This window comes from Nicotiana tabacum, chromosome 3, assembly GCF_000715075.1.
Source record: "Nicotiana tabacum cultivar K326 chromosome 3, ASM71507v2, whole genome shotgun sequence".
NCBI lineage: Eukaryota > Viridiplantae > Streptophyta > Magnoliopsida > Solanales > Solanaceae > Nicotiana > Nicotiana tabacum.
Genome location: NC_134082.1, coordinates 69,094,185 through 69,106,287, shown reverse-complemented (window position 1 = coordinate 69,106,287; position 12,103 = coordinate 69,094,185). Strand labels below are relative to the sequence as shown.

The 12,103-nt window shown below is 38.0% G+C and overlaps 1 protein-coding gene across 1 annotated transcript; it reads left to right on the top strand.

The window, feature by feature from the left end:
* Positions 1 to 1,438: 1,438 nt before the first annotated feature.
* On the top strand, positions 1,439 to 11,845 carry LOC107831957 (ubiquitin receptor RAD23d). Its single transcript, XM_016659749.2, has 12 exons — positions 1,439 to 1,749; positions 4,465 to 4,626; positions 4,823 to 4,876; positions 8,700 to 8,776; positions 8,877 to 8,933; positions 9,028 to 9,205; positions 9,983 to 10,135; positions 10,215 to 10,280; positions 10,357 to 10,404; positions 10,512 to 10,618; positions 10,757 to 10,835; positions 11,376 to 11,845. Exons 1-12 carry the CDS (start codon positions 1,684 to 1,686, stop codon positions 11,490 to 11,492), a joined length of 1,164 nt encoding a protein of 387 aa, XP_016515235.2. The 5' UTR covers positions 1,439 to 1,683; the 3' UTR covers positions 11,493 to 11,845.
* Positions 11,846 to 12,103: the final 258 nt, after the last annotated feature.

The window sequence follows — 12,103 nt, the reverse complement described above, 5'->3', positions numbered from 1 at the left end:
TATCGACACGATCTAATGCAGAAACTTGGTTTCTAAGAGATTCCATGTCATGGTAAAAAAATAATTCTGAAGGGACTATCTCATCTACTAAAGGTTCGCGTAAAGGTTCAGAATGATCTTTACCCCTAGAGGAAGATTTGTGAGAAAGGGAACCTCTGGTTCTAAAGGAAGGACCAGAACCAGAAGAAGGCATAGACGAACCACCTCGAGTAGATCCTAAACTACGAAGTCTACCTCCCCTTATGTGCCTAACATGGGCATTGGGGAAGGAGTCAGTAATGGAAACTCTCTCAGGGTTAGGGCTTGGAGAAGACATATCGAAGAGGAATGATCTAAGGAAGAAGTAAATAGAGATTTGGAGAAATAAGTGTTCAATAAGCTTTATGTGATAAAATACAAGGGAAAAAATTATATTTATACCGATAAGCAACCGCCAAAGGCAAAAGTGCGGAGGTGAAAAAACCATAATTATGATAACTGGCACTTCATTAATAGTGGAACCGTAAAAACCTTGAAAAAGGCTGCAAAAACTGCAGAGCCAATGGAAAATTGATACGTGTACGAAATATTAAATGGAAGTGACAATTGAAGCGTAAATTTTGTCATAGCATTAATGGTGACAAAAATTCTCGTTTTAATGAAATCCACTTCCCAAATATTCAATTGATGAATAAATGAAAAGTGGGGGGACTATCTGTATTGGGAAAAATTGCATTTATATATGCAAGTGACATGTTGAGACACATGGACTGGTCAAATAGTCAAAGAATTATAATTAGTCAAGAGGCACGGGCAGTAGTAGAAACGAGCAAAGGCAAAGGAAGAGGCACTGGGGAACATTTGAAGGATTCAGCGCCCGTACCTATTTAAATCATTTATCAAAAGGAATAGATCTGACCATAATAAAGAGCGCATATACGGAATTCGACAAGCATTAAATACTGGATACATTAGAGAATTTGTATTGATTACAATGATTGTGTAACATAGCATTCAATGTCTTTAATTACTCATAATAGCCTCATTATGATTTGGAGGAAACACATATCTTCAAGATACCTATAAAAGGGTGGTATCTGATCACTTGTAAAGACAAGACACAATCGGAATATACTTTGATTCACTTGTTTTTCTTCTGATTACACTCTGGTTACTCTAAATTACTTTCTTCTACATATTCTTTTGATTATCAGTAACCCGCATTCTTCTAAATTCTAACTTTGACTGAAATTTTATTTTTTGGTTAAACATCAAAGAAGATAATATAGTAGTCAAGAGAAGAAGTGTCAAATTGACTATTGGAGCTAAATTTAGGTGGATCTAAAGAGATTAGTTTATAACTGAATCATGACTAATTCGCGTATAGTTAATATTGGAATTAAGATGAGTTAGGTTAAAATAATGAGAATTATCCAACTAGCTCCACGTTGTACTCGACGTGTATTCATATTATTGGTGGATTCTGAGCTGTCGCGACGCAGGGGTAACCTAATCATTACCCTTCTTTTCTCAAGTATATAAAGCGTGATAAAGACATTAGCTACCCTTTTTCAGTATAAAACTTTCTGCTCGAGACTTTCTCCTTTCTGCAGACTTAACACATCTTTTTTTACCGCCGGCGGCGACCGGAAGTTGCAGACGACGGTGACGGAAGTGGAAGGACGTGTAAACGAGAGGTTGAAGATGAAGATTTTTGTGAAGACTTTGAAAGGCACTCACTTTGAGATCGAAGTGAAACCCGAAGACACGGTACCTATCGATTTATCTCTCTTATCTTTTTAAATTGTATATTCATGCTTTCATGGGTCTATATTTGTGAAGTTGTGTGCAATTAGCAAATTGAGGAGTTGTAGGCGGCGGTTGGACTCTGATTAGGGTTTCCAAGCAGCTGGCGTGGATTCAGGATTTTAAGTCAGTGATACTCCTAACTATTCCTGTAATAGTAAATGCCGACTTGTTATGACAAAAATTCAACTCTATATAGTTCGAGTCAAAGTTAGTGGCGTCCTGGTGAAAGCTAAATCAATCGCTGTAGAGTGGCAGCTTTGTTTGCGAATTGTAGGTTATTTAAAGTAATATTGATATTGTTGTTGTTTTGATTCGTGGATTGATAGTATAGAATGCTGTGAAGTTATTTTAGGATTTTTTTTGATAAACGTGGTGTCCTTGCCAGCTTGCGTGCACCTCGGCTAATTTTGGGTTATTTTATGCGGATTGCTTGAGTAGAACTGGATTTGGATTCGGATAAATGATTGTTTACTATTGAGTAGATTCCATACAGTCCTGCTATTATTATTGCACTATGAAGAGCAAATACCTGCTGCGACTGTTGGGGACTCTTTAGTTTATACATTTCCGCATCACCTTACAGGACTATCTGCATCAAAACTTAGGTTAAAGAAATGCTTTAAATTATTATTTTGTTCTTGAGTCCAACAGGTGGAAGCTTGGGTGCAAGTATTCTCGTTTTTTCTGGGAAGGGTAGTTGGGAGTGATTTTAATTGAGTTGGGACTTGAGAGTGATTTTAATTGTTTCTAATGTTACTGGAGCAATTGGTTGTGTTAATGGAGTTTCTGTGTTTTAGCACGACCTTGGTTAGAGTGCTAGGTAAGTTATGTGATACAATAACTTGCTAGGAATAGGAAAGAGAATGATCTAGGTAGAAATAGGATTTTTCCTTCTTGTCACTACTTTCCTCTACCCTCGACAAAAAGAAAGGAAGGCAGGACAAACAAAAAAGAAAAAGTACAATTGACAATCTTTCCTTCTGTTGGAAAGGTGATTGATTGTCGATTGAGTGGTGTCAGGACTGCTTCACGATTTTCTCGTGTTCAATTTTGAGTTTCTCCTTCAAAAAAGAGTCAACTAAGTTTTGAAAAGCAATAATGTCCTGTCAATTTAGATGAGGTAGTTTGAATCGGCACGGAGTTTAAGAAAAGAAAAATACTTTTGAAACTTGTGGTCTTAAAAGCTTGAGGGGTAAAAGCTTTGTGGGGCCATGACATTTGTGTGGTTATAAAAATTTCTCATTAAGAGTAAAATGAAGAGTTTAAAGTTGAATTATTTCCAATTGTAGAAATGTCATTCTTTTTTGAACGGACTAATAAGAAAAGTGTGTCATCTAAACTGAAACAGAGGGATTATGTATTATCCGAATGGTTGATTCTACGTTCTAGGACTCTTTCTTTCTCTTAATATCATACTTTGTCTCAATGATTATATACTTTAGATTGCTTCGTCCATCTCATTATTAATTCATTGCTAAAACAATTTGAATATAAGATTGCTTCGTTCATCTCATTTTGTTTGAGGACAAACCTATACTTCTTGGATCAATATCGATATAATAGATGGTGCAAGGCAGAAGATTGTTCTTGAGATAACGTTTAAAAGATTTTCATCGGCACTTAGATTTTTCTTTTATATTTCTCCGTTAATTTCTGATTTTGTTTCATGTGGACACATCGTTGTCATCTAACAAGGTCTTCACTTTCCCTAAGCAATTCTTTTTATCTTAAAGAAAATAAGTGTTGGCTTTCTGAGAATTTAGTGGCATCTAGTGATGGCGTCACTTGGAAGGTAAGACTGAATAGGGATATTTGGTCAGAAAATATCAAGGTTCGCTTATGCTAAAGGTTCCACATGGTTTGAACCAAGGTTCCCTTATTTTTGGAGTTCAATTAGGCCGAATGTTCATTTTCTTAGCATGCCATGTTATTTTGTCTACGCTCCAAATGTCCAGACTTGGGCATGTGGGGGTTGTTAGAAGAGTCCCCCATCAGTTGCGGAGGGATGTGTAGGTTTTGGGCAATCCTCACCTCATGAGCTAGCTTTTGGAGTTGAGTTAGGCCCAAGATCCATTTCTTCACATCTTAAAATAAGCTCCGTTCCCTTATAAAGCCCTTATGAATGCAAATCGGTTTGGCCCGGTGTTCTTGAGCTGCAGCCACTCGAAACAACGTTTCAGGAGGTAGAAGATGAGAATAGAATTGCATCGTGCCATGAGGATGATGAAACCTTCTGCATGCAGAGAATTCAGAAGATGTGCTGCGTTGTTTTTTAGTTTTTATGTTTGCCTTTTCTTTTATATCGGTTTTTCTTTTTCGTCTTTTTGTGATTCTCTTTCCTTTCTTTTAGTCCAAAGAATAGTGTGCAGACATTGAGCAGCTTGTGCAGCAGTTACAGCTATTTTACCTTCCTAATTTTGCTTTTTTTGTTGTTTATTCGTCTTCCTAGCTAACCCTCTTTGTGTACTTCAGATGTTTCCACCCTTTCCTTTTTAATAATAGAGTAACTTGACCCAAAATAATCAGTACAACATTGCAAGCGTCGTGCTACTTTTAAACAAAAAGCCCTGATCTCACTCATGGTTGTAATTTCTCTACCAGTGCTTTCTTTCTTTCCTTCTTCTTTCCCTTTTTCCTCTGTTGCACAAACTGATGTCCATAGCAATAAATATTCAGGTTGCTGATGTGAAGAAAAACATAGAAACAGCTCAAGGTCAAGCTGTCTACCCGGCTGCACAACAGATGCTTATCCACCAGGGTAAAGTTCTCAAGGACACTGCAACGTTGGAGGAAAACAAAGTCGCTGAGAATAGTTTTGTTGTTATAATGCTTGCTAAGGTACCAACTCTTTGGAATAATATAAGCATGTGCTCCACAAGGTTTTTTCTATTGTTTTGTTAGAAATAGATGTTCTTCCTGGATGATTTTAAGGGTACTTTTCCTTCCATGAGCTGTGTGAATAAGGATATCTCTATTTATTTTTTTCGCTGATGCTGGTTCATATCCAATTTTTGTCCTCCCATGTTCATTGTAGAATAAGGTTTCAACAAGTGCAACCTCAGCTGCGCAACCAGCACCTTCAAATACGGTGAGAACTTAATTACTTGTGGAGGTTCTTTTAGTCATTTGAGCTTTCTTATGCAGTTTATATCTGTTTCTAGTATGGTGGTTGAGATTATGAATTCAACTTACTTTAACAAATATATATATATACACACACATACATATATATATATATACACACACACTTAAACTTGCCACCATTTTTCATTTAAACATCTTATCTAAGGGTCTGATCTATTGAACTCTTCATGTTACTAAAAAGTGTGTCAATTGAACACTCAATGCAGATGTGGAACCATACGTGCATCTCAAACAAAACTAAGTGCGTGAAATAAGAAAATTTAAACAACATTCTCGTTTTTATCACTCTTTGTTTCCATCCCACTTGCCTACCTCCCACACCCCACACCCAATGTGGCTCACTTTCACAACCAAAACATGGCCTTATCCCAGAAAAAAATTGAACGTTCGATATTTTGAGCGTTGCTTATGCATCTCCCTCCCATTTTCTATTTTTATGTATTGTTTTTTCCATAAAAGAAGACGATACATATAGGGTGAAAAAATGGAGAAGAATTGAGGTGATTTGGTAGTTTTTGTTGGTTTTAATTAGTACTCCAGATAAGGAGATTGAATATGGCTAGGTCTTGTAGATGATTAAAGCGTTAATAGATGAGTATCCTGGATCCAGTAAATGCAACCCCCCCCCCCACCCCCAACCAAGTAACTCAGCTCATTTCTACGCAGAGAAATTTTCATCTACTATAAATCGCCAAATGAAACATGTAGTTTTTCTATGATAAAACAGTGCACAAGACAATATTTAGTCCTTGGTAAGCTGAAGCAATGTTATCTACCAAGGACATTACCCTTGATAGGAAAGTGTGGAGGTTAATGTTCGCGATAAGCTGAAGCAATGTCATGTCCTACCTAATCACCTCTTCCCAGTACTTCTTTTACCCACCTCTACCCTTCCTTAGACTCACCATGATCAACCTCTCACACCTCCTAATCGGGGCCTCTATGCATTTCCTCTTAATGTGCTCGAACCACCTCTGCCTCGATTTCTGCATCTTGTCCTTTATAGGGATCACTCCTATCTTGTCCTGAATAGCTTTCCTAATCTTATCTTTCCTGGTATGCGCACACATCTATCTCAACATCCTCATTTCTGATACTTTCATCTTCTGGACATGAGATTTCTCTGCTGGCCAACACTTAGCCCTATACAACACAGTTGGTCTAACTACCGCCTTATAGAAATGGTGGCACACTCTTATCTTGCAGATAACCAGATGCGAGCCTCCATTTCATCCACCTTGTTCCAAAACGATGTGTAACATCCTCATTAATGTCCTTGTTACCCTGGATTACAGGCCCAATATATTTGAAACTTTTCACTCTTGGGGATGACTTGACTATCAAGCTTCACGTCCACTTCTACTTCATGAGTCCATCACTGAACTTGCATTCCAAGTATAATATTTTGGTCTTGTTCAACTTGAAACATTTAGGCGTCGTTTGGTTTGAATACGGCTTATGCCGGGATAAGTTATGCTGAGATTGTTTATTATCCATTGTTTGGTATGTTGTATTAAAAATGATAATTGCATAATTTCTAAGAAGAAGGTATAAGTTATCCCGGTGCTAATTACCCCACCCTCTATAAGGTATAAGTTATCCCGGGATAACTTATACCTGATTTGCTAACCAAACAAAGTATTAAGGTGATATTAAATTTTTATACCAGCACTATACATTATTCTTATTTGGTAGGGTGTATAAGAATAATGTTGAATATGTTGATATTAGGTATGCTGACATATTTCTTGTCCATTGTTTGGTTTGATATATTTAAGCATTGCACAATTTCTAAAAGAATTGTTTGTTTACAAAAATACCCTCATAACCAGGCCATCACTTTATCTTTTTAAAAGAAACATATGTTGAGGAATGTTTTTATATATGAAAAAGGTTAAAAAAAATTATTTGATTTGTCTACTTATATTGTAGTATAAAACTGAATATTTATATAATAAAAAAATACCAAAGTATTTATTTATTTACTAGGGATATGATTTTATTTTCCACTTTCTTGGATTATTTCAAACTTGCATTAATATAATAACATATTTTGATCAAGCATAAATTTTGAAGGACAATTTTGTCTTTAACTAAGCTAATGCATGCATTAAAGCCTATTGCAGTGTTAATACCATGGTTTCTTATGCATTAATTATGTAAGCATTAGTTATACAACCCTATCATCCTAAACATTAGTTATTTGGTATTATCCCATGCATAACTAATCATAGGTTCAAAAAGTATACCAAACAAGGTATTATTAATACACAAAGCTAATGCATGCATTATTTTATCTAATGCATCCTACCAAACAACCCCTTAGACCCCTTAGAGTCCATGGTCTGTTTCAAACCTCCAGCCTAGCGTTAACCCCTCGCGTCTCGTCAATCAGTACTATATCATTTGTAAATAACATACATCATGGCACCTCCCCTTGAATGTGTAGCGTCAACACATCCATCGCCAGGGAAAGTAAAAACGGACTAAAAGTTGATCCCTGATGCAACCCCATCACCACGGGAAATTGTTCCAATTCTCCTCCTACGGTCCTCACCCGAGTCTTAGCTCCACCATACATGTCCTTGATCACCCTAGTGTACACTACTGGAATACCCCTTAACTCTAAACATTTCCATAAAACCTCTCTCGGGATTTTATCGTAAGCTTTTTCTAGGTCAATGAACACCATATGCAAGTCGTTCTTCCGCTCTCTATACTGCGCCACCAATCTCCTCACAAGATGAATGACTTCCGTGGTTGATCGCCCTGGCATAAATCCGAACTGGTTCTCGAAAATGGACACACTCGTCCTCACCCTCCCCTCGGCCACCCTTTCCCAAATTCTCATAGTGGTATGAATCCGAACCGGTTCTCGAAAATAGACACTCATCCTCACCCTCCCCTTCGCCACCCTTTCCCAAACTTTTATAGTGTGACTCAACAACTTGATATTCCTATAGTTGTAATTTTGGATATCTCCCTTGTTCTTGTACAATGAGATCATTAAACTCCACCTCCATTCTTTAGTCATCTTCTTCATCCTAAAAATGACATTAAACAACCCAATAAGCGACTCCAAGGTTGCTCGGCCCGTGTCCTTCAAAAATTCCATTGGGATCTCGCCCGACCCTGTCGCCTTACCCTGCTCATTTGCCGCAATGCCCCCTCAAACTCCTCAACGTTAATGCGCCTATAAAACCCAAAATCACGCTCTCAAAGTTCTCCAACTCACCAAGCAAAATTTTCCTGTCCCAGAAGAAGCAAAAGCTAATGTGACTTTTTCCTTTCTTTTTTCCTTTACTTTATTGTCGTGTCAGATTTTGATTTGCTTCATTGCCATGTCATTAGTATTTGAATATCACGCGTTTGGATTCTTTGGTGTACTGTTAATGAAGAGTTCAATTGGCACACTTTTTAGTAATATAAAGTGTGCAATAGGTCAGACCCGTAAATAAGGTGTCTAAATGGAAATTGGGGGCAAGTTTAAGTGTCTATAGATATAGATATAGTTGTGATAATTACCTTCCTTATATATTTGAATGATGACTGTTCTTGTAACTTACACCTGTACGTGTATATGTGGAGACACATGTTTGGTTTATGAGTTTTGTAGCTGAACTTTGTGCTGAAAGAGAATGATTTTGCTGAGGCTTGTGAAATGACTATAGCACCTGAAGTGTAACATCTTATGCTGTGAACCATTTGAAGATAATTATATGAATCTAGAATGGTTATTTGGAAGCTGATGATATCTGTTTGACTAGGCCCAACCTGCAACCTCCACTGGCCAACCTACACAGACTGTAACAGCACCTCAAGCAACTGCTGCAAGCGTGGCGCCGTGAGTTTTTACTATTGCTGTTTGTTGGAAGATACCTGGAATCAATTTTTATCTTTGTGGTTTAGTTAGCTTAAGCTTAAGCTCTCTTTCTGCTTTTTAGTGCACAATCTGCTCCTCAGTCTGCTCCTACTCCTGCCGCTGCGCCAGTTTCCTCTAAGTGAGTGCATATGATATGCTTGGACTAAAAAAATATTTTTTGGTGATATGCGATTAGTTAGGTCATGTTTTATAATGCTTTCTTTGTCAAACAGTCCTGTGACAGATGTGTATGGCCAAGCGGCATCGAATCTTGTTGCCGGAAGTACCTTAGAAGCTACAGTTCAACAGATTCTTGATATGGGTGGTGGAAGTTGGGATCGGGATACGGTTATTCGTGCTCTACGTGCTGCATTTAACAATCCAGAGAGAGCTATTGAATACTTGTATTCTGTGAGTTATGCACTTTCAGTTTTGGCTGACAATCATTTCTAAGTCTCTTAAACTGTGGACTAGGAGAATTTATCCATGTGTTGGGTGTGCAACTGTACTAAATATTGTCTTGTGTACTGTTTTATCATATCACCACCACCCCCTTCCTGTATGATCGATTTCTCTCTCTCTCTCTCTTTTGTTTCTTTTTCTTGGCTGCTATCTTTGCTATGTTTGAGGTATTTTTTCCATGTTCTTCGTCACTTTTGCTGTTGCAGGCTTTATCCTCTTTCTTCATGTTATGACCTTGGGACCATACTTAAAAATTTCCCCATTGTTTTAGCTTAAGAACGAAACATAATGGAAGCCAAGGATCGTACAAGCAACACCAACTAGTTGGGGAACCTGTAGTTTTTGAGAATCCCTAATTTTGAAAGGCAAACTATTTAGTATTTGAATGAAATAGACCGAGTAGAGTGGATGAATGTAGATGATTGTTTTTTATAACCGGATATACAGAATTTATATAGCCCTACCCTAGCTAGTTTGAGATTGAGGCATAGCTAATTGATTGATTCTTCTTTACTTTGTGCATCACAATGCCCTTCTCTGGTTGTATTCCTGAAGCTTCATATTCTCCTGTAGTTACTTTGCCCAGAGAATAGAGTTACTTCAGAAAGTAAGAAAATGTTCACATTCTGCTGGCAGTTAGTGCTCGTGTGTTATGCTAGCTAGTATTTTCTTGTCTTGTATAATCATATCTTTTAATTGACTTTAAAGTACACTAATATCTTTTAGGGTATTCCTGAGCAAGCAGAAATTCCACCTGCTGCTCCTGCTCCTGCTCTTGCTCCTGCCAGCGGACAGGCAGTAAATCCTCCGGTTCAGGCTTCACAGCCGGCAGTTCCGTCCGGTGGCCCAAACGCTAATCCTTTAGATCTCTTTCCTCAGGTGGTGAAATCTACCAGAATATTTGAATTTATGCTGTAGTTATTCAATATGCTAAAAATTATCACAAAATTACCATCAGGGCCTTCCAAATGTCGGTTCCAATGCTGGAGCTGGAAATTTAGATTTCTTAAGCAATAGTCCACAGGTGCACATCCTGCCTTTGTAAAATTGGTTATTAAATTTGTAAGCATAATTTTATAGCCTCTTTTATCCATCAACAGTTTCAAGCCCTTCGAGCAATGGTGCAAGCAAACCCGCAGATATTGCAGGTATCACACGCATACACATACACATCAACACAAACTGGCTTTTAATTTTGTTTGCCCAAACCATTTACAAATGTTTTCTGGAACCATGACTTCCTTTTACTTTGCAGCCTATGCTCCAGGAGTTGGGTAAGCAAAATCCTCAATTGATGCGGCTTATTCAAGAACACCAAGCTGACTTTCTGCGCCTCATCAATGAACCTGTTGAGAGCGAGGGGTGAGAACTTCTTGTTTTGCATTAGGGAGAAGGATGCATATGAGGCTCAGTTACTTTAGCTTCTAGCTGTCTGAAATCCTTTCTTCAGCATCTCATGTGTATGTGAGGTTTACTTTGTCACTTATGTGGTGCTATCAGGAATGTGCCCGGGCAGCCGGCAGGGGCTATACCACAAGCTGTGACTGTCACACCTGAAGAGCGTGAGGCTATCGAACGAGTAAGTTCTTCATTTATCTTTTAGGTTGTACCACATGGTTTCAGGTTCAGTTAGAGTTAGTTCATTTCATAACAGTTTCCCTATAGGAGTGGAATGTCAACTTCAGAGTAATCACTGTTGCCTTTTCATGAATGTTTGTTGAAACTATACTGTGCTTTTACGTAATACAGAGCCATAGCATCTCTGACTTGAGTTTCCAATGATCGTGAAATCATTATGAGAAAGGAGAGAACTTCTTGGATGTTACTTGAGATTTCATTATAATCATTATTGTAAAGCGGCAAACTATGATGGATGTTACTTGGCTTTCCAAATTTTACTTTTGCAGTTACACTAGCTTTAGCCTATGCTGCTCGGACTCTCCGAAAATGTGGCAGGATACGTGTCGGATCCTCCAAAAGTAGTGCATTTTTGAAGGATCCGACACGGGTGCGGCTACATTTTGGAGAGTCCGCGCAACATAGGCTTTAGCGGACATGAAATTTTATTCTGACATGATAGTGCTTGTCTATTTCTGCTTGGTGGTGTTGATCTTAACAGCTTGAAGCTATGGGTTTCGATCGAGCTTTGGTATTGCAAGTATTTTTTGCATGCAACAAAAATGAGGAGCTGGCTGCAAACTATCTCTTGGATCATATGCATGAGTTTGACGAATGACATGGATGAAACAGAGTGCACTTTAACTTCTTACAGTTTCCGTTATACTTTTGTTTTTGTTCTCTTTCTTCTCAATCCGTGTGAATCTTTCTATCGTTCCATGTGGAGTAATTCAATCCCCCGTCATTCACAGTGGATAGCCTTGGATCTAAAACTATTTCTATAATGGATATGTTATACAAGTAAAAGTACCAGCAAGCTTTCTTGTTGTTGCTCAAGTGCGATGAAGTTGTAACCTTTTCTGTACTTCGGAGGAAAGTTATGGCCATCCATTTGCCAAAGAATAATGTGATTTTCTTTCCCTGCGAAGTCTGCTATATACCGAATCAATATATTTGCCATTATTATCGTTGCCTTCTTTTTCTCGTGAATTTAAGATGCTTGACGGCAACTGCTGGTGGCATCGACTTAGCTGTTTCAGTTTGTTGTTTGTGAGTGTTTGATTTTTATTTTTTATTTGTTCTAAAAGAGTCAGAGTTGGCTGTTTGAGGCGAAGATTTCAAAGTAATACTCCCTGGCATTACTATAGGCTTACTTGTTCATGCTCAACCTCTCTCCCTTCTCTTTTTCTTTCTGGTGGTCTTTCATGCATCATTGACTCTAGTTGCCAA